This window comes from Bos mutus, chromosome 13 (assembly GCF_027580195.1).
Source record: "Bos mutus isolate GX-2022 chromosome 13, NWIPB_WYAK_1.1, whole genome shotgun sequence".
Lineage (NCBI taxonomy): Eukaryota > Metazoa > Chordata > Mammalia > Artiodactyla > Bovidae > Bos > Bos mutus.
The window spans coordinates 70041613-70065642 of record NC_091629.1 but is presented as its reverse complement, the minus strand read 5'-3'; the positions used below and the strand labels follow the sequence as shown (position 1 = coordinate 70065642).

The 24030-nt window shown below is 37.7% G+C and overlaps 1 protein-coding gene across 1 annotated transcript in view; it reads left to right on the top strand.

The window, feature by feature from the left end:
- The window catches only part of LOC102284078 (metabotropic glycine receptor), a 131530-nt gene that overhangs the window by 102381 nt on the left and 5119 nt on the right, over positions 1-24030 (top strand). The window contains exons 5-6 of the mRNA XM_070382039.1: positions 3778-3887; positions 18361-18599. Of these exons, the coding sequence (XP_070238140.1) occupies positions 3778-3887; positions 18361-18599 (349 nt within the window). The remainder of the gene's footprint in view (positions 1-3777; positions 3888-18360; positions 18600-24030) is intronic.

Below are 24030 nucleotides of genomic sequence, written 5' to 3'. Positions count from 1 at the left end.
AGGGGTTGTGGCATATCCCATCTACTGTTATAATAACCCCGAAATGTTACTTGTATATATTATAAAATTTTTAAGTTATATATTTTATGTTTTTCATCTATTATCCCTTTTTTTGTTTTGGAATAGTAGGAGCCAAGGTGATAAGTTTTAGACCATGGTTATATAAGGACATAATCACACCCATAGATCCCTTCATGTATGTAGTAATTTTATTAAGTATTTTTTATTTTTTGTAGTTTAAATCCAACTTTAGATAATTAAATATTTACAGAACATGCATCTTCACCCTAAATATTTCCTGTGTATGGAACCATATGTCTTGCCAAATATAGAAAAAATAATTTACAACACATTCAAGGACTTTGAATCTACTTATTTTTAAAGCAAATCATGTATAAAAGTGTTTTTATATATATAGTCATGCCTAAATGATACATTTCCATCCTCCTAGTTCAAAATATAGCAAACCTGGATAGAGTAAGTACTAGGTTTTAGCACTAGATGTTTCCAAGTGTGACTTTCGTGGACTGGTCTCCATTAGGATAAGATATGTGTCATTTTTTGCTTGTTCAATAATGATTGTTGGGAGCACAGTAAACTTGAGAGGGATGAGTGGGCCTGGAAAAATATTTGACTAGCAAGACTTTCCCTTGTATGAAGCAGAGGTAAATTGTATTGGGTTGGCCAAAAAGTTTCTTCAGGTTTTTCCATAAAATGTTATGGAAAACCCAAATGAACTTTTTGGCCAAACAGATGGCACAGTGGTGAAGAATCTGCCTGCCAATGCAGGAGACACAAGAGATTCAGGTTCAGTCCCTGGGTTGGGAAGATTCTCTGGAGAAGAAAACGGCAACTCACTCCAGTATTCTTGCCTGGGAAATCCCAGAGAGAGAGCCTGGCAGGCTACAGTCCATGGGACCGCATAGAGTGGGACAGGACTGAGCACACAGGCACACCACAATAGATGTTTAGAGAAAGTCCTTAAAGCCTCAGAAGTCCTTCAGGTCCTTATTAAATGGCAGCTTCATCAATACAGGTCTCACCACCAGCATCTGTCATTCTTCTTTTTTAATAAATGAAACTGCTTACACACACCTACTAACAGAAACCCCAATGTAACACCTTCTTCACCTATAAAAGTGGTTTAATTCACAGCCAATTTCACCGATCTGGAACAAGTAATGCTTGACGAGTCAATTAGGAAAGTAGAATTGCTGTGTCTGACACTACTAGGAAACTTGCTCAAATCCTTAAAATATCAGGTGTGAAACAGGAGCGGCATGCCTTTCAGTGTCAGAGCTTTGGACAGAGCTCTGGACTGTGCTGGCCACTGACTGGTCTATCTTTTAAGCATTATTCTTCCAGAGAAGCACCCAGCCTTGTACCCACTGAACAAACACAGCAGAGGTCAATTTTCTATCTTTGGTGTTGTCTCTATATTTGCAAAATAAAATAATTTTAAAGGATTCTTCTACTTTGTACATATTTTTAAAATGTATATTCCTTTCTCTGTGCTTCTCTTTTCTTCCTGAATTTGTTGTGTTCTGTATCCAAATAGTATAAGCAATCAAGCTGACTTTAAAGCTAGCTAAAAAAAAAAATCATGTTTGATCAAATGGGTGGATAATCTGTGCAAATTTGTTTGAAAATGGGGGGACTGCTCTGAAGTTTATTATAATACCTAGCACATCCCGCCACTTTAATCAGTTGATTGATTTTTGTAAGCCTCTGAAGAAACCTCCAGGGACTTCACTGGTGGTCTGGTGGCTTAGATTCCACACTCCCAGTGCAGGGGGTCCAGGTTGGATCCTTGGTCAGGGAACTAGATCCCACATACCACAACTAAAAGAGTTCTCATGCCACAACTAAGACCCAGTGCAGCCAAATAAATGAATAGATTTTTTTTTTAAAGGAAGAAACTTGCAGTGTTGAAGAACCAGTTCCTTAAAATGCCCATGGGGTACACCCTGGCTTAGACCTTAACACAGAAGGCTTCCTCTCAACAAAATTGGGGGAAACAAACCTCTAGGCAAAGCATAGTGAGTTCCCGAGAGGCAATATTAAAGGTAAAAGGAAATTGGTGGTTCGGGGGTGACACACTTTCTCTCTTGCTGGCCCTAAATGTGTCTCTCTCTCTCTCACCCCGCCCTCCTACACCTCTGCGAGCAGTTTATATCTTGTGCTCATGCACTCAGCAGTTGTACGTGTTCTTTGGTCTTAGGTTACTTAGTGCCAAAAGCGGCTCACTTCTATCCTGCTTCACACACTTCAAATAAAATATCTTTATATCTAGTGGTAGCTGCTAGTATTGGAAAGAAAAATGGGAAGAGTTCTTGAAAATATGCCTTAGGTAGTTCTTCTAGTAGCTAGATTTTTTATGGGTTTCCTATTTTTGGTAGATTTATGGGGGGTTGGGATGCAGTACAGATAATCCTCTCAGGGGTATTTCATATGGGGGCGGAAGATACTACCAAAAGTGTGGATACAGGAAAAGGCAAGGCTCCAGGTGAGAAAGGCAGGCAGTGAAAGCATATCTGGCTGTCCCATCTGGGGAAATAAAGACATTTAAGCTTGGACAACAGACTGGTTCCAAATAGGAAAAGGAGTACGTCAAGGCTGTATATTGTCACCCTGCTTATTTAACTTATATGCAGAGTACATCATGAGAGATGCTGGGCTGGAAGAAGCACAAGCTAGAATCAAGATTGCCGGGAGAAATATCAATCACCTCAGATATGCAGATGACACCACCTTTATGGAAGAAAGTGAAGAGGAACTCAAAAGCCTCTTGATGAAAGTGAAAGAGGAGAGTGAAAAAGTTGGCTTAAAGCTCAACATTCAGAAAACGAAGATCATGGCATCCGGTCCCATCACTTCATGGGAAATAGATGGGGAAACAGTGGAAACAGTGCCAGACTTTATTTTTTGGGGCTCCAAAATCACTGCAGATGGTGACCGCAGCCATGAAATTAAAAGACGCTTACTCCTTGGAAGGAAAGTTATGACCAACCTAGATAGCATATTGAAAAGCAGAGACATTACTTTGCCAACAAAGGTCCATCTAGTCAAGGCTATGATTTTTCCAGTAGTCATGTATGGATGTGAGAGTTGGACTGTGAAGAAAGCTGAGTGCCAAAGAATTGATGCTTTTGAACTGTGGTGTTGGAGAAGACTCTTGAGAGTCCCTTGGACTGCAAGGAGATCCAACCAGTCCATTCTAAATGAGATCAGTCCTGGGTGTTCTTTGGAAGGAATGATGCTAAAGCTGAAACTCCAATACTTTGGCCACCTCATGTGAAGAGTTGACTCATTGGAAAAGACACTGATGCTGGGAGGGATTGGGAGCAGGAGGAGAAGGGGACGACAGAGGATGAGATGGCTGGATGGCATCAGCGACTCGATGGACGTGAGTTTGAGTGAACTCCAGGAGTTGGTGATGGACAGGAGGCCTGGTGTGCTGCAATTCATGGGATCGGACATGACTGAGCGACTGAATTGAACTGAACTGAAGCTTGGACATAATAGAAATTTAGAGACAATTGCTAGAAACGCCTGAAAGTTAGAATTAAATACTTTAAATCTGATTTGAAAGCCATAAGGAGACTTTTTGATTTGGACAGTGAATGATCAAAATCATATTTTAGTGTTTTACTCATATGAATATGTGCTCATGTCAAAATACACATGTATTAAACATCAGGTTATGAAATACTGATTTTAGTCTGTGGGTCGTCAGCTGATCCTGAAGATCTCTTTCTCTCTCTTCTCATCCCACAGGTTGTTATTTTGTACTTTGAGCCAAGCACATTTCGCTGTATTCTCCTAAGATGGGTCCGCCTTCTCGGTTTTGCTACTGTTTATGGAACTGTCACTCTCAAGCTTCACAGGTATATTTTATTAGTTCTCATTCCCATGGGAGGATCAAAGTGTTTCGCTTAGCATATAATTGCAAGCTCAGTCAGCCACTTTAATGGTTAAATTTCAGGAATTTAGGTAGTAAAATAATATATGTTTTTCATTTTCAAGGCAATATCTTTAAGATTCTCTAGGAAAACCTTTAATACAATTGAATTTGAGCAACATGCTTTAGTAGAATGTGCCATTGGTTGTGGAAAGGTTAATTCTGAACAAAAAAATAAGTTTACAATGAATGTGAAATAGTATTTACTCACTAAGAACAGGAAGAAAGACAATACAGCTGAAATAATCAAGCCCAGAGCTACCAAAGAATCCTATATAGTAGAATTCAGCAATATGCTTACCAAACAAAAAGCTGCTGTCCTCCATTCCCAAGTTCCACGCCCCAGGGGAATCCTGCTTTTATTCCTTGGGTGAATTTCCAAAAAATTGTGTTCTTGGTTTCCTTCCTTACCCAATGTTCTCCAGTGCTTATCAGCCTTATAAATTGGAGAACACAGTAAATTCCCTTATATTTTAGTTTCAAAATCACCTACTTTTAAAAATGTAGGGACTTCCCTGGCATCTAGTGGTTAAAACTTGGCCTTCCAATGCAGAGGGGATACAGGTTTGATCCCTGATTGAGGAGCTAAGATCCCACGTGCATTATGGCCAAAAAACCAAGACATAAAACAGAAGCAATATTGTAACAAATTCAATAAAGATGTTAAGAATGGTCCATAAAAAAAATCAAAAAAAATCTTTTCAGTGTATATGATAAATATTAGGAAGAAAGAGGCAATAAAATAAATTACCAGTCCACAAAGAGTGGGGGTAGCTGGAAATGATTATCCAGGGCTTTCCCTTGCCTCCACTTCCCAAATGGTAGTGGTGCCAAAGAACATAGGAGGTAAAATAGAAATTTCTCCTGCAGGATAATACTGTAGTTCAGTAGAAAAATCCTTTATGTTGATCAGGTTTAAAGCTGCTTTAATAATCACAGTAGGCCATTCATATGTTCATGCTAATTTGACCGTAAGTATTTCTCAATAAATGTATCTTGATATGGCCCATGCATGTAAGTTTATCTTAGATGACATAAATACGTCTTTAAATATTTGTCTTTAAATGCCACCCCTTCAACATTTATTAAAATGTGATCATTGCATACTCTCTATTATGCAAGAATCCCACTTAAAATTGGAGTATAATTGCTTTACAATGTTGTGTTAGTTTCTACTGTACATCAGCGTGAATCAGCTATAGGTATACATATATCCTCCCCTCACTCTTGAGCCTCCCTCCCACCTCCCCTCCACCATCCCACCCCTCTAAGGTCATCACAGAGCACTGAGCTGAGTTCCCTGTGCTATACTGTAGCTTCTCACTAGTAGTGAATTCATGTCAGTGCCACTCTGCCAATTCATTCTGCTCCGTTTCTCTTATTATTTTTTGTACTTACTTTAATAACTAGGAATACTCCCGATTATCTTTTTGGAACAAATGTAGATATCCTTAACTCTCTCAAGATTCCTTTCTTATGTATGTCGTATAGTAACTTCAGGAGGTCCAGTTTAAATCTCAGTTTAGCATCTAGGAAATTATAGTCCTGTATTTCCTACAAAAGAAAGGATTAGATGAGTCTCTTGGAGAAGGAAGTGGCAACCCACTCCAGTATTCTCGCCTGGAGAATCCCATGGACTGAGGAGCCTGGCAGGCTACAGTCCACGGGGGTGCAAGAGTCAGACATGACTTAGCGACTAAACCACTACCAAGATGTCTCTGATGCTGACTTTATTATTTCCATATCACAGCTCACTTTGCTCTCATATCCGTTTCAATCTCTACTCCTTATATGATAACTGTTTTTCAACCAGTGCTCACTAAAGGAAATTGACAGTCTATTGACATTGACAGCCTATCGTGGACAGTAAGACTTCTGGAATTCCCAAAAGAATAGATGGCCTCTTGAGACTTGAGAATGGCCTCTCTCCCTGTGAGTCTTAGGGTCCTCTTTTATATGCTACAGTTTGCTTATGTAATTATGTTTTTGATTTTTAACTAATTATCTTCTCCTTGAAGTGAGGGTCTTACATTGAATCCCCAGCTCTTAGCACAATGACTGACACATGGTGGGTGCTTAATGCTTAGTAATTGATAAATGAATGAATGAAAATGTCAGCTGCAGAATTGGAAGCAGCTTCCCACAGTTCCCTCCACACCTAACACATTCCTATTCCCCTGACTTGTTGCATGTCCTCAAGTGTCTGAAACATATGACACCATGGTCTGGAAGAGGCTGATCATGGGACAAAAACAACATTATTGGGTTGGCCAAAAAGTTCATTCTAGTTTTTCCATATGACATTACGGAACTTTTTGCCAATCCAATAAATAACACAGAACCATAAAGCAAGAAAATTCCTTCCATTCAGGTTCTCTTTCTATCCTTCTGATTATTTCCAGGAGAAAAATTAGTTTGGAAATAATAGGTCTTTAACACCTGCCCAGCAGTTGCTAATTTTCCTTTACAACAAAGAGCAGATCAAACTTCAGGCTTAGAGCCTCCCATTGCAATACGACCTAGATGAAATCTATTCTCTTTATTTCACTGTATTCATTTTCATCATTACATTCTATGTGTGAATTATCTATCAGTTCTTCCTTTAAAGTGGCAATGTAAAATTTTCTTTAAAATATTTTAAATAGAAGAAATTTAAAGAAAATATTAGCTGGTACACAGATACAGGCAGGAATCTTGAGAGTGGTATGCAAATGATTGGGATTTGGTAAACTAGATCACTTCATCCTTTTGTTTATTTTAAAGACTATAATTCAAACTGTTTTCTCTCTGTGTCTCTAGAAGGCATTGCAGTGAAGGATTACCTACTGAAGGCTTAAATCGAGTGGAAACTATTTCTAATTTAATGAGCTGAATTATTCTTATCCTGTCTGAACCATATGGGTTTATATTATATTCTTTTTTCCATATTGTTTAAATGGAACTGATTCCAATATCATTTAAGGCTGTAAACTGAAGAATCAGCATCCCAGAGGAATGAGAGCAACCCGAGGGAAGTGACTGACCGAGCCAGCTTTCTGTCCCCCATCCTTAGCGCTGCATCTTGCCCATGTTATATGCATTCACACATTTGTTAAGTGAATGAATTGGCGGATGGTTATAATGAATGGAGCTGCAGGGATGTCTCTGCTACATATCTCTTATAGGCAAGCAACACATGGTCCTCAAGAAAGGGCTTCAAAGATTTTATATTAATAGTAACATGATCGAGAGCAAAGACATAAATCTTTACAAATCCAAATTTGAATTTCAGTTCTTCCATTAATTATTTATACAGCCAAGAGTAAATGACTTTAACGTCTGAGAATTACTTCTCACCCCGCCTGTAGAGTTGTTGTACATCTTAAACATGATAGAAATATATGTAAATATGTCATGTAGGGGGTTTTGGTTGCAAACCACAGACACTGACGATAGCTAAATTAGGCAAAAAAGGAATTCATTGTAATGATATGGGGAAGGCCACAGACTGAAGAGAAAGCTGAGGATCCAGGTTTGGGCAGACCTGACCCAAGGTGGCTTGAGGGATCAAGGTAGCCTGAGCTAAGGGATAACATCCCTTGAACGCCATATTCTCATTTTCATAAGAACTTCATTTTTTATTTCAAATTTTTAAAAAGTAAATCTCACCTCTCTAAGGCTGAAAATTCCAAGACAATTATCAGTACTGATAAATAAAATGATTATTCTAGTCTCTTGAGAATAGGATAAACAGGAAAGACCTGAGTTCTTGTTTTATTTCAGCCATTTCCCTCAGGGCTTAGTAAAATTTTTGAACATTTCTTTTTCTGTATCCTGATCTCTTACTGATCAATGGTAGTGTTTACAGAATTCCAGTAGCTCTGAAAACTTGAAGAAAATATGAAAAAGGAATAGGATCTCATCTGTCACTAGAAATGATACTATTATCCTGGAACTTAAGGATCTTATCACTTTTATTAAATTTCCCCCCTTTTGCTTTAGGGGTCTCTCTCCCACATTTGAGAGCCATACAGACAAAGACTACCATGCCAATGCAAAGGAAAGTCACAAGTCTTTTATTTCTTAACAGTGCAGTACAGAAGTGGAACAAGTTAGAGGAGGAAGTGAAAGTGGTCCACTCAGGGAGGGAGTTGTTTTATCACTGACATTGTTTAGAAGGGAGGAGGTGTTTTATCACTGACATTGTTTAGAATCACCACCATAAGGTGGTGATAAAAAGCAGAACAACTTTGACTTATTATTATTGCCTAAAAGTCTATAAAGAAATTGTTACCTGCGCCCAGGACAGACATTCCCACCACCCCACCTCACTGGCAGGCTGTTCATGCAATGCACTTTATTTGAACCTGAAACTGTTTCTTTTCAGAAGAAGAAAGGAGAAAGGGACAGATTTTATCTGTCTCTAGGGATCATAAGGAAACACAGAGCTGAAGTAGACAAAAATATATTTATGTTTCAAAAGGAAAAAAACCTCTCACAGAATGAGGAACTATTTTAAATGAAAGGGAATGGAGAGAGATTAAGAAACTCAATGCCAGAAGAACATTTTCCTATTCCCTACAATATGGTTTCTGAAAACAAATTGCCTTTTCCTTTTTCTAAGGCTAATCAAGAAAAAACAAAACTTTTTTTGTTTGTAGTATATATAAAACGAACATTTAAGCAAGCTGCAAGAAAACCTTCTTCTGGCTCTGACATGGAGATTTTAATTTCATGCATTATTCAGGACTACCCATTCTGGATCAGTACAATTCATAGCAGTTTTCCTACTATGCTCATTAGCACCAAATATGTACGCTTTGTGGGAAAGGATAGATAGATAGCTACTTTTGTTTCCTATCAAACATTTTTACTGAAGTGTAGTTGATTTAGAGTGTTGTTTTCATTTCTGCTGTACAGGAAAGTGATTCAGTTATACATCTATGCATTCTTTTTTATATTCTTCTCCATTATGGTTTATCACAGGATGTTGAATATAGTTCTCTGTGCTATACAGTGGGACCTTGTTGTTTTATCCATTCCATATATATAGCTTATGTCTGCCAACCCCAACCTCCCACTCCGTCCCTTCCCCTAGTAAATTTTGAAAAGTGGCTGGAAGATATTTATATTTATTTATTTCAGGTTTTCTTACAAGGAAACTTTAAATTTTTTAAAGTGCAAAAGGAAGAAAATCTTTTTATACATTTCCCCAGTGATGGATGATGTTGAGTTTATTTTTGGGTGTTTATTGGTCATTTATTTATCTCTTTAGAAATATGTCCATTTTTTAATTGGGCTTTTGCATTTTGGTGTTGTATGAGTTTTTATAAATTCTAGATCTGAGGCTCTTAATCAGATAAATTATTTGAAAATATTTTCTCCAAGTCTGTGGATTTTCTTTTTTTACTTTCTTGATAGTGTGCTTTGGTGCACGTATTTTTATGCCTTGGTATGATATTTAAGAAACCATTGTCTAATCTCAGATCAGAAAGATCTATACCTCTGGTTCCTTCTAAGCATTTTATAGTTTTAGTTCTTACATTTGAGTCTTTGATTCATTTGGAATTAATTTTTGTATATTATGTGAGATAGAGGTCTAAATTAATTCTTTTGCACTTGGGTATATACTTGTCCTTAGGACCATTTGTTAAAAAGATTTCTTTTTTTTTTTTGGTGGCACTGAGCAGCTTGTGGGATCTAGTTCAATCCAGGGATTGAACCCAGGATCATGGCAGTAAAAACACCAAGTCCTAACCCTGGACAGCCAGAGAGCTTCCTTTTTTATATTTTTGTTTTTAAAGATTATTTTTTCCTTTATTGAATAATATTGGCACTGTTGTCAAAAAAACAGTTGACTGAAGATGTAGAGATTTATTTCTGGATGATCAGTTTTATTCTGTTGTTCTATATGTCTGTCATTATGCTTGAATCACACTGTTTTGTTAAATTGACTTAAACCTGTAGATCAATTTAGGGAATATTGCCATCTTAGCAATATTAGATCTTCCAGCCCATGAACACACTTTCCATCTCTTTAGATCTTTTAAAATTTCTTTCAATGATGTTGTATAGATTACATCTTTTACCTTCTTGGTTAAATTTACTCCTAGGTGTTTTTTGATGCTACAGTAAATGAAACTCTTTAGTCAGTTTCATTTTCAAGTTGCTCATTGCTTATACATAAAAATAAAACGGATTTTTAAATGTTGAACTTACGTCTTACAACTTTGCTGAATTTGGTGTTTAGTTCAGATTATGTGTGTGTGTGTGTTTCTTTAGAGTTTTCTATATATGAGATTGTGTCATCTACTAATAGATACAGCTTTACTTTTCCCATCCCAATCTGGATTCATTTTATTTCTTTTTTTCTTGACAAATTACTCATACTAGAACTTCTGGTACAATGATGAATAGAAGTGGTGAAAACAGACATTTTTGCCTTTTTCCTGACAGCAGAAGAAATAATCTGCAGATTCCTTCTAGCTCTATCAAATATTTGACTTGTAACAGTCTTATAACTCTTTCTTCTCCCTTATCCTATCTACTTACAATCAGGTCAAAAGAAAGGAAGGTTACTATGAGATACGAGAGCTAAAGCAGGTAATTGGAATTGATAAAATTACCTATATTGGGGAAGCTGAGTTGTGGGTTTCCTTCTTATAATAGCAGTAACTTAAAATAGTCACCACAGTCTTACTGAACTTCATGTCTCATAAATGTTAAAGTCTATTTTTGCCTAGGTGATACTGATCCTTTTAAATATATCCAGTGATTAAAAAGTAGCGTATGTTACTTCTGAAAATGAAATTTTGAGAAATAGATGAAAAGCTTGATAAGCATGAGGGCTTATGACCACTTAAAGCAAACTGAGAAGTAGGACTTCAGCCTTTTTTGTGTTATTTAGTATCAAGGCTCTTTTGCCAAGAATTGAGTGGCTTTATATTTATAAAAGAAAATAATCACCTCCTATCTTTCATCAGAAGCATTTATTTTCCAGAATTTCTAATAAAGCAGTAAAATTAATAGAAATTCAAATCTAATAGAGAACTTTAAGACTTTAGGATTATTCCAATTAAGTTAGTAGAAGCTTGTATGGCTTGATTATGTACATATTCATTTCCTTGTAGTAAACAAAAAAGTTGTGGTTGAATCAGAAATGCAAATATTCTGAAAATGGAAAACTTTCTGATACTAGAGGTTTAAAATTTTGTTGTTAGTGTAACAAAAACTCAAAATTGTATCTGACAGGTTAGAGCAGTCAGCCCATTGGAAAGACAGGTGCACCAGACTTAAGCCTTTGGGGAAAATATTATTTAGAGCAGTAGCTCTCAAACTATAGCCTTCATCAGAATTTATTTAAAGGGCTTGTTAAAATACAGGTTTCTGGGCCATAACCCCAAGTGTTTCTGACATAGTAGATCTGGAGGGGACCCAAGAATTTGCATTTTTAACAAGTTTTGGGATGATGTTAATGCTACTGGTTTGGGAACCACTGGCCTAGAGCAAGTGGCATCTCAATTGAACCTTGAAGGAATATGTACAAATTGGCTAAATTAGGGGTTTGTATTGATGAGGGCAGAGGGAGGGGAAGTACAGGAAAAGGAGGGCAAAGGTTCAGATAGAGGACACCATATGTTGTTCAGAGACCTGGAGGAAGGCAAGAATGGTGAGCGATGAGCCTGCTGAAGCAAGGAGGGACCAATTTTTAAAGGCCTTTTAGCATCCTAAGGTAGCTGGATTTGGGTGGAGAAGCACAGGACTGTAAACAGGAGAGAAACAGGATCAGAAGTGCAGTTAGGAACGTCGTTGTGGCTTTAACGTACAGTGTGGCCTGATGGTGGAAGAGAACAGTAAGGATACTGGTTAGGAAGCTACTAGAGGAAATAGGTTGATGACCAAGAGCTGTACAGTGGCAGTGAAAATGGAGAAAAATAGAAAGATTTGAAAGATATTCTAAGTGTTTAAGAGGTAAAAATTAAATTATTTTAAAAAATACTTTTTTATGGCTGTGGCAGTTCTTAGTTGTGGCACGTGGACTCTTCATTGCTGTGCACTCAGTTCAGTTCAGTTCAGTCGCTCAGTCATGTCCAACTCTGTGACCCCATGAATAGCAGCACACCAGGCCTGCCTGTCCATCACCAACACCTGGAGTTCACTCAAACTCATGTCCATCGAGTCGGTGATGCGATCCAGCCATCTCATCCTCTGTTGTCCCCTTCTCCTCCTGCCCCCAATCCCTCCCAGCATCAGAGGCTTTTCCAGTGAGTCAACTCTTCGCATGAGGTGGCCAAAGTATTGGAGTTTCAGCTTTAGCATCAGTCCTTCCGATGAACACCCAGGACTGATCTCCTTCAGAATGGACTGGTTGGATCTCCTTGCAATCCAAGGGACTCTCAAGAGTCTTCTCCAACACCACAGTTCAAAAGCATCAATTCTGTGGCGCTCAGCTTTCTTCACAATCCAAGTCTCACATCCATACATGACCACTGGAAAAACCATAGCCTTGACTAGATGGACCTTTGTTGGCAAAGTAATGTCTCTGCTTTTTAATATGTTATCTAGGTTGGTCATAACTTTCCTTCCAAGGAGTAAGCGTCTTTTAATTTCATGGCTGCAATCACCATCTGCAGTGATCTTGGAGCCCCAAAAAATGAAGTCTGACACTGTTTCCCCATCTATTTGCCGTGAAGTGATGGGACCAGATGCCATGATCTTAGTTTTCTGAATGTTGAGCTTTAAACCAACTTTTCACTCTCCTCTTTCACTTTCATCAAGAGGCTTTTTAGTTCTTCTTCACTTTCTGCCATAGACTCTGATGCTGGGAGGGATTGGGGACAGGAGGAGAAGGGGACAACAGAGGATGAGATGGCTGGATGGCATCACTGACTCGATGGGCACTAGTTGTGCACAACTAGGCTTCTCTGTAGTTGTGGTGCCCTGGTTCAGTAGTTGAGGCATGCGGGTTTAGTTGCCTGGCCAGAGGTTGAACCCAAGTCTCTTGCATTGCCTGGTGGATTCTTAATCACTGGACCTCTAGGGAAGTACCCAGATATTCTTAATTATGCATTTGCTATTTGGAACATAGATGAGGGAGAAGTATCAAAGTTCCTCCCTAGGTTTCTGCTTTGAATACTTAACTGGTACTGGTCATTCAGACAGGTAACACATGAACAGTGGGTTAGAGGAGACAGGAATTGAGAGAGTGATGATTTTATTTTGGGACCTGTTGATATCCAATGGGTAACTGAGTCTACAGATCTTGAGCTCAGGAGAGTGATCTCAATAAACCAAAGTTACAGATTTGAGACTCACCAACAGGTACATAACTGAAGCAGAGTCATGGTTGGAATTTCCCAGGTATAACATGTAGAACAAAAACAAGATGACAACATTTAGGAGATCCTTGAGGAGAAGTCTTATTTAAAAGGAAGACTGAGGCAGAGGACTCTGTCCTGGAAACTAAAATATTGCAGACAGAGGAGTAGGATGAAAACCAAGAGAATATGACATAATGGAAGCAATCAATTAGAGGGGCTTCCTTCATGGTCCAGTGGTTAAGACTCCACCTTCCAATGCAGGGAGTAAGGGTTCAATCCCTGGTGGGGGAGCTAAGATTCCGTGTACCTTGCTGCCAAAAAACAAAAAAAAAAACATAGAAGCAATATTGTAACAAATTCAATAAAGACTCCAAAAAGTATCCACCTAAAAAAAAACTAAAGAAAAGAACAAACTAGCAATTAGATCAGATCAGATCAGTCGCTCAGTGTGTCCGGCTCTTTGCGACCCCATGAAACGCAGCACACCAGGCCTCCCTGTCCATCACCAACTCCCAGAGTTCACTCAGACTCACGTCCATCAAGTCAGTGATGCCATCCAGCCATCTCATCCTCTGTCATCCCCTTCTCTTCCTGCCCCCAATCCCTCCCAGCATCAGAGTCTTTTCCAATGAGTCAACTCTTCGCATGAGGTGGCCAAAGTACTGGAGTTTCAGCTTTACCATCATTCCTTCCAAAGAAATCCCAGGGCTGATCTCCTTCAGAATGGACTGGTTGGATCTCCTTGCAGTCCAAGGGACTCTCAAGAGTCTTCTCCAACACCACAGTTCAAAAGCATCAATTCTTCGGTGCTCAACCTTCTTCACAGTCCAACTCTCACATCCATACATGACCACAGGAAAAACCATAGCCTTGACTAGATGAACCTTTGTTGGCAAAGTAATGTCTCTGCTTTTGAATATGCTGTCTAGGTTGGTCATAACTTTCCTTCCAAGGAGTAAGCGTCTTTTAAATTTCATGGCTGCAGTCACCATCTGCAGTGATTCTGGAGCCCAGAAAAATAAAGTCTGACAGTGTTTCCACTGTTTCCCCATCTATTTCCCATGAAGTGGTGGGACCGGATGCCATGATCTTTCTTCTCTGAATGTTGAGCTTTAAGCCAACTTTTTCACTCTCCACTTTCACTTTCATCAAGAGGCTTTTGAGTTCCTCTTCACTTTCTGCCATAAGGGTGGTGTCATCTGCATATCTGAGGTTATTGATATTTCTCCTGGCAATCTTGATTCCAGTTTGTGTTTCTTCCAGTCCAGCGTTTGAAGAAGATAAGCATATAACCTAAATATAAGCCCTTATAGTAATTTTATAAGCTCAGACAAGAAGTGTGTGGAAAGTGAAAAAGTAGAGGTAGATATATGCTGCTGCTGCTGCTGCTAAGTCATTTCAGTCGTGTCAACTCTGTGCAACCCCATAGATGGCAGCCCACCAGGCTCCCCATCCCTGGGATTCTCCAGGCAAGAACACTGGAGTGGGTTGCCATTTCCTTCTCCAGTGCATGAAAGTGAAAAGTCAAAGTGAAGTCGCTCAGTCGTGTCCGACCCTCAGCGACCCCATGGACTGCAGCCTTCCAGGCTCCTCCGTCCATGGGATTTTCCAGGCAAGAGTACAGGAGTGGGGTGCCATTGCCTTCTCCAAGAGGTAGACATATAGTGACAGCCAATTCCTGGATTTCCATAGTTTTTTATCATTTCAACATGATTTCTTTATTTATGATGTACATAAATTCTTATTTATGAATTTATCTACTATTAATGAGAACTGAATATATACTTTAAATATGCCATTTTGTATTAAATTTTGGAGATTTTTTTGTAGTCCTTATATATGTTACTGTGTTCATTGAGAATAGTGAAACCTTCTCAACAGATGATAGCTTAAAGATTAATCTATGAAAAAATAGTCAGAAAAGTAATCTGTGTAAGTTTAATGGTTGCACTTTTTCTACAGCTGTATTTCATATAAGTGCATGTCTAAGGATTTCACTTTTAGAACTTGGTTTCTAGGCAGTGAACCCATGTAGACTAACAAGAGCTAATTTTTTTTAAAGATGTAGCAGAATTTTCTCATTTTATTTTAAGGCAATCCTAGAAAAATGCGTCTTATTCCATTTTACAAAAACCAATATCCTGAAATGCTTAGACTGCAGTGCAGAGTTATGTTACTGTATTTTCTAGTGTTTGAAAGTCAGTAAAATCGATAACAGGAGGCTCATGAGGGCTGGGCTTTGGTTTTTCCCTCTCTGGAAATGAGATTTGGGGACCTGACAATCTTGAATTCTCAGACTCTATGATAAATACCCATGGAAAACATGAAAATGTCTGATTATTTGGAAGCTGGTTTCTTGACTAAAAGATTACTCTACTGGGATCATATAGACTTCCTCTGCAAAAAACAAGCTCATCTGGTTAAGAAGTAGTATATTTTAAAGATATTTATTTTAAAAATTCGCTCTTTGCTCTCTTTGAGCAAATATGTGAAAATCTTCAAGTAACAGAAAAATTAATGACTTTCCACATCTCAGCCATAGAAAGAAAGTATAAATCATAACTCTTTTTCTCTGAAGCAGTGGTTCTCAACCCAGTGAAAACCCCTCAAAGTAACTTGAAAAATCCCTAGGAGTTCCTCTGGGTTAAGGAAAACTTCTACTGTTGCCAAACCTTTCCACCCACTGTCCCTCAAAGACAACATTCCTCAAAGACTTTGTTATGTTTTTCCCTTCAGTTAGAATATCCTCTTATATCTTTTCTACTTTCCTCCATTTCTGTCAATTGATATCCGTCAAGGCCCAGACCAACTACCACCTCCCCTCTTTATCTAACTTTAAATGTAGTAGAATCTATAAAATACTGAATCACTGTGAAATTGTTAGTTTTATACCTGAGACTAATATCACAAATCAACTATACTTCAAAAAAAAGGATTAACAGTGGGTTTAGTTTGGGAACAAGTACAAGTGATTCTTAACAGGCAGCACTTCAACTCCCTGGAGCAGAAGTGTTTGAGGCCTATAGAGGGAGGCAGTGCGTTCGCTACCAGTGTTCATGTGTTTCACCCAGGGAATGGAGAATAACCTGCTAATCTGGTGAACTACAGCTCTTCCTTGATTTACAGTAGAATTATATCCAGATAAATCCATTGTAGATTGAGAGTATCGTTCAGTTGTGAGCGCATCTAACATACCTAACATCATGGTTTAACCCAGTCTACCTTAACTGTGCTCAGAACACTTACAGTAGCCTCCACTTCGGCAACATCATCTAACGCAAGGTCTGTTTTATAATAAAATGTTGAATATCTCATATCATTTATTGAATACTGTACTGAAAGTGAAAAGCATAATGATTGAATGAGTACAGAATGGTTGTAAGTGGATCAGTTGTTTAACCTTGTGATCCCGTGGCTGTCTTGGAGCTGAGGCATCAGGAGAGAGTATTGTACCACGTACCATTAGCCTAGTTAAAGATCGAAATTCAGGTTCAAAGTACAGTTTCTACTGAATGCTTATCAATTTGTGCCATCATAAAATCAAAATATCACTAAGTTGAAGTGTTTAAAATTGGGGACTGTCTGTAGTTAAACAATGAGTAAAGTGATCTTTTGTATTCTTATTTTATACTAAAACCTTTCTGATGTTGTTCCACATTAAAATTGAGGATAAGTATTTTATTCAGAATTAATTCACACTGTGTGTTAGCTGAAGGACAATGGAGTTAAAGATATGGGTTAAAGTGAAAGTTGCTCAGTCATGTCCGATTTTTTGTGACCCCCTGTGCTATAGCCCACCAGGCTCCTCTGTCCATGAATTCCCCAGGCAAGAATACTGGAGTGGGTTGCCATTTCCTTCTCCAGGGGATCTTCCCAATGACCCAGGGATCAAACCCAGGTCTTCTGCATTGCAGACAGACTCTTTACTGTCTGAGCCACCAGAAAACCCAGAAATATGGATAGGGGGAGGATAAATATGAACATGCTAGAAAATAACTTTCTTTACTGGATATAAGGGGGAAGAGCTATCAAAGCCCTGCATTGAGAGAAAAGATAGTAAAAAACATCTAGATTATTTCAGGTGTGTAAGTTTCATTTCTGGATTTATAATGATTTTTATGAATAATTCATAGAAATTTCATTTAATATGTTGAAAGAATGAGATGGAAGAGGAAGCAGAAAAGCTGAAAAGATGAATTTATTTAGAAATTGATTATGGATACCCTTATAGTACCATAAACCATTATGGTAGTTTATGTCAAGTCACAACTTTGTGACCTAAAATATCAGAATGAGAGTAGGGAGTTAAAATCAGCTAAGAATATTCTGGAGATGATATTAAAGAAAGGATAGCTGGAAAGATCCCTATAGTAAGGTTGAATTTTGTCTTCACATCATTTTCAGAGATGAAACAGTTCTTAGATACCATGTAATCCAGTAGTTCTCAACCCTGGCTATGCATTTGAGTCATATATACACCAAAAAAATGAATGTAGTTCTTGTAGGTCATATCCCAATCTTCTTCTTTAATGCAATAGTCTTATTGATGGGTATTTAAATAGTCCTCTTATTGCTTTTGTTTTTGTACTCATAATTATTTTTCATTTTGTGATATAATGATGACAAAGGGAGGCTACAAAAAATTATTTTCAAAAAATACCTTTTATAACATTCTACTATAAAGAATAACTCATTTAAGGAAATTTTTGACTTAGTATAATGTAAAATCCAACTACCAACTTTCAGGACTATCTTTTGATCCCTTAGAAACCCAGTTTGAGCAGTGTTTCCCTATGGATCTTTCTAAGGTCCTGAGAATTTTCCTTGAAATATTAAGACATCCTCAAAAGAATTCCATCCTACACAAATCTATTGACTCACTGACCTCTAACACAGGATATTTGTTCTGCTATTGGAAGATAAAATAGAAAGAAATTCAGTAATGATAACAAGTGACACTTTTTTTTTTTTTTTAGTGTTAAAATTCTGCCTAAGTAAGTTTGGGTAGATTTAGATTTCACCAAGAAAAACCAGATATTTTAGAGTTTTACTTCCTGGATGTTAGGTTTGCCTTCACATTTTGATGTCTTGCTCTCCCAGGGTTTTGAAGGTGTTTCTTTCACGAACAGCCCAGAGGATTCCATACATGACTGGTGGACGGGTCATGAGGATGCTGGCGGTAATACTCCTGGTAGTGTTCTGGTTTCTCGTTGGCTGGACATCATCTGTTTGCCAGAATTTGGAGAGGCACATTTCACTCATTGGCCAAGGGCGAACGTCAGATCACCTCATCTTCAGTATGTGCCTCGTCGAGCGCTGGGATTACATGACAGCAGCCGGTACGTGGTCACTCGGTTTGTGCGGTTGTCTTCTGTTTGCCCACTAGCATGACAACGGACTTCCTCAGAAGCCTTGCCAAACCCTTTCACAAACTCTAGAGGAATTTTACCCATTTGGTTTTGGTAAAACAATATTATGAAATGGACAATAATGATATGTGGAACGCAAACTTTTTCTGGGAGTTCCCGTTATTTTTCAGAGGTGTGCAGCTTTGTTCAGAAAATGCCCTTCTTTGTGCAAGAAGGAGAAACACAGTAAGTAAAGGCAGCTTCTTTATACACAGACTTTCTGCTTTCCATCCTATCAATGTGTCCCCATTTGGCTAACAGTATCGATTGTTTTGACTTATTTATTTTGGGAGAAAAAAGGAAATGTGCTGGTATTTTTAATATTGTTTGAGTCCTGTGATATATCAGACTTGGTCTCTATAGAGTGCTCTGAACAAAATTTCTAATTTATCTTTCCTCTAAAGATAATTTATTGGGAATTCTCTGGAGTTCTGGTATTATACAAACACAGAACCTTGCTACTTGTGGGGAGTAAGTTATGTGACTGAGAAACTGGAGAACTTAGAAGAAGCCCATGATGAGTTGGGCCAAAAGCACAGATTATTTTTCTGGTACCTCAGTTTTTTGGAAAATGAGAAAGAGAAAATTCCATAGGAATTTTTCTGTTGTTAATATTGGGCTATTTTTAAACTAAGTCTGCAAAGATACAAAAACATTTTATTATTTTGTTGTCATTCCCCTCAGTCAACCAGGGACAAATCAACTTTCTTTGGCAGATGTCAAAAATAAAAACATGAATTTAATTCCCATTATCTATCTCCCGCATATTGGCAGTTGTTTGTGGAATGTTCACATTTAGTATTTTGCTGGAAGCTCATAAAATGTGTACATTGTTTACAATTTGAATGGAATAATATTTTTCTGAGAGGGTATTTTAGGACTTATATAAGCCTGGTATCTGTAGTAATAAAGCAATGTGGGTACATAAAGGGAATGGTTATAGCACTATAATAATATATAAAGTTAGTCATCATTATTTTGATCAATAGCAATGAAAATATCTGTAGTTCCATATCAGTAGATATCAATATCAGTATTAGAAGATAAAGCATGGGTAGGAAGCAGTTCTGATTCTGACTTTCATCTGAATGTGAAAATTAAACAAATTGTGTAGATATAAAATTTCTACTTAATAGAAACCTGTAACATTAATTTACATTCTTCAATCCAAGTTGACCAAACTAAGAAAAATCATTTCCCAATATTACTATGAAGAAAAGCACATTACATTTCTTTTATGTTTTACAAAGAATACGATATTCAAAATACATAATGAGGCGTCATTAGGTTGGCAATGAAGAAGCAGAATGAAGCCCAAGAATTTGCTCTGTATCAGGTTCCCAGGTGATGCTTCTGCTTTTGGGTGTGAGACCACACTTTGAGAAGTACTGCTGTATGTCCTTCTCGATTCTAATGATGCCAACTCCAAAATCCCTGAATTTGGGTTGTCTGTGTGGGGCGGGTGTGGGTGTGTGTCTTCTAAAAGCAACCTAGATTGAATTTACTGATTCATCACATCACTTTCTGATTCTCCAAATTCCTTTAACAGATTTTCAAGACTCACAGTAAACTTAAGCAGCATTGTTAATCCAGCATTATTTACAATGTATTTTAACATTACCCTCTTTTCCAGTTAGGCATTTCCTTCCTGTTTCACACAGTTCCTACCCACCTCCACCACTCTCCCTATCAAAGGAAATGTTCTTTCTACCTCTTTGTAATATTCTAAATATTACCCATGCCTCAAAGAACTTCTCTTTTATAAAGATTCTCCTAGGTTCTAGTCCAAATGGTTGTCTTCCTTCACTGAACTACCACTGCACCAAGAGACTTTACCACCTAATTTTGCTTTTGATTCTCACTTATCTTTATAACCCAATAGTAAACTACCTGATGAGAGGAATAAGTCTCTTATATATTTTATATGTACCATAAGGTCTTCAGTACTAGCGACATTATAGGTATTTAGTGGGTCTTGTTTATTATAGAAAATTCTTATATATAAAGAAAGTTTATGTAAAATGAACTACAGGTTACTGTCAGTTCTGTATTCATATTTATTTCTACATAGAGATCACAAATGTGACCTTCTTTAGGGTGCAAAATACTTTAAAGTAAAAGACTAATGATAAGGTATAGAGATCAAGAAGTAAGAGGAAGTTAAATGTTTGGTGATAATATTTTTACCTTTTAGTGATTATTTTTGTCCTACTGAATAATTTACTGAACTACTCATAAACTACTGAAACACCTTAGTTTCAAAATTACACTTTTCTTGCAGTGACACAGTTCTCTGAAGAAAAGACACGTGATTTAACAACAGGAACAAATATTTTAAACTAAGACTATCTTGAAAACTCAAGAGACATGTGGTTGCTGTAAAATTCTTTTTCCACACTACCCTACAGTGGTTGCATTTATTTCTCTTTTGGCATGTAGCATTAGATATTCTGTATTTAACCCCTCTTAATGTTTGCTAATGTGTGCCTCTTTGCAGTTCTCTTTATATATTTCTATAAATAGCATGTTTACCATTAGATTTTTTATATCCAAGCTGTTATTCAAGAATAAATTAATGTATCTTCATTCTGCCAGAAAGAAGCATGTACTGAAAGCTAAATTATTCCCCATTTCCTAAGCAGAAATAATTCTGTGCAGGGAAAGGATGGAGATAGGCTTTACCTTGAAGCTGTTGTGAGAAATCTGTGTCAAGAAGCTGTGTATATTTATATTAGTGTCAGGAGTCAATTTAAAAAAAAAAAAGTGGTGTTAATATATTGATAAACATGGATCAGTTTTACCTGTCTGAAACTATCCGTTTTTTTTTTTTTAATACAAATTAAAGAATCATTTGAGTGTGATTCTAGTTTTTCCACTGAAGTAGAACTCTAGTTAGAAATATGAGTCATAAATTTAAGGAATGGGTCCTTCCTACTTCTTGCTCACTCCAAAACTGCCCATGTAGGTGATTTTCCTACCACAGGTGTTTCAGAGGAGGAATCAGGTATAGAAAACTACTGGGAAGAAACCTGATTCTTCTCTTGGCTTGTATATTTTAAACACAAAGCAGACAATGTGTTCAGTAATTCAATTAGTTGTACGCCAGTGTTTAGAAGAGACTGAGAAGAATACAGTAACACCTACTGAGTTATATAGGGAAATTCTAGAATAACTATTGTTTCTCAGGATTTAAATACTTAATTCTCCTAGAAGATTAGGCTATATTGTGACAGGTGAAATATGGTACAAGCACCCTTTAATGAGTACTGAGGAAAATAGATTAGACTTCCTTTCCATCTGACTTAGATTAATGTTCATGATTTAGGTTCATTTACATGCATCTTTTTTTATTCTAATGTACCATATGCCTTAATCCTGCTGCATCGTTTGTTACAATTTTTTAAATGTATTTTTAATTTTCAATCAAAGAAATGAAAGCTTGACTGCATTGACAGGCTATGTCATGAGAAACTTCACACATACTTTTTTTTTGGGGTGGGGAGGGTTGTTTGTTTTTTATGTTGTTTTATTTATTTATTTTAAGTTTTTTAATTTTATACTGCACTTTATTGAATCATAATCTGTGAACTTGTAATATATTTAAACATAATGACTTGATATATGATACATTGTGAAATGATTCCCCCAGTCAAGTTAATTAACATATTCATCAACTCACATAGTTTCCTGGGGGAGGTGTGTGTGTATGTGTAAGAATGCTTAAAATCCATTCTCTTAGCAAATTTCAAGTATAGTTACTTACATTAGATCCTCAAAATGTATCCATCTTTTAACAACATCTGTAGCCTTTGACCAATCTCTCCTTATCCCCACAACTTTAGCCCCTGTCAATCATCATTGTACTGTTTCTATGTGTTCGATGTGGTTTTGTTTTGTTGCATTGTGTTTAGATTCTATATATGATACAGACATACTTTTTGAAGGTCTTTTTCATAGTTTCTTGAATGAGTGACGTAGATATTATTTTCCTTGTTTATCTACATATTACCTCTTCTGAACAATGTTTTATTTCTTTGAAGAGTAGTTGTGATGCTGAAGGGCTGAGAGAAAGGATAAATTAATTTTGTTCCTTCATTTTATCTTTGCTGCTGCTACTGCTAAGTCGCTTCAGTCATGTCCGACTCTGTGTGACCCCAGAGACGGCAGCCCACCAGGCTCCCCCGTCCCTGGGATTCTCCAGGCAAGAACACTGGAGTGGGTTGCCATTTCCTTCTCCAATGCATGAAAGTGAGAAGTCAAAGTGAAGTCGCTCAGTTGTGTCCGACTCTTAGCGACCCCATGGACTGCAGCCTACCAGGCTCCTTCCAGGCAAGAGTACTGGAGTGGGGTGCCATTGCCCTCTCCATCATTTTATCCTTACAACGCCATTTTTCTTTTTAGAAGTGAAGAAATTTTGGGATGGGGTCTTGGGGCAGTGCCTAAAAGACATGGAGCAGGAGTAATTAAGATATCTGTAGCGATCATAGCTTCTAAGGAGCTTCAGCTCCCCCGTGGAACCGTTGGATTCTAAAGGGTGAATAATTAAGATGGGGAAAAAAGGTTTTGTTGCTTCAGTAGATAGCCTATAGATTAACTCTGTTGTCAAAAGATTTTGGCAGCTCTTTTACTCGTACTAAGATGACTATCATAGTTTAAAAACAAGCTGCTAACCCATATGGACTGCAAATTCCAGCCTGTTTTACCCCCATTCCACTCCGATGTCTGCAGTAACTGTAGCGAACAGAGCCTTCTTCTGAGGTTTAAGTATGGAGGAATAGGAAGGCTTGTGAGTTTTCCTGTTTGAGCTCACTGAGACCCATTCCCCACAGTAGTCAAAACCAATGTCTATGCCTCTAGTAATAAAGCAAAAGAAAGTCTCCATCGAAGGATATAATTTAGAGAACACTGGTCAAGAAAACCAGGAGACCTGGGATGCAGACTCTGTTCATGGTGAGTCAGCAGGGGTGGAGCCAGGTTCTCAGTGGGCGTGTCCATGGGTGTGACCTACGGCTCAGCTCTGCCCATCTCTTCCTTACTGCTCCCAGGAGCTGAGAAGGGGCATTCCTGGCTGGCAGAGTCCTAGTTGTGAACTCCCAGCAACATCCATCTTCTCCATGCTTCTTAGATGAATACACTGATTTTATGACAAACAGAACTCCTGGAACTCACCAATCACCCACTTCACAGCCACATCCACACTCTCAAAAATGTACCCCCAAGGCCACGTGATCTCACAAAGTCAATCCTCCCTTTAAAATTCTACCAGAAGTATCCTTTTCATTGTTTTCACCACTGTAAATCTCACACCTATCTTTATTTAAATCAAAGAAAAGACAAATAAGCCTCCAGAATATAAAGTTTC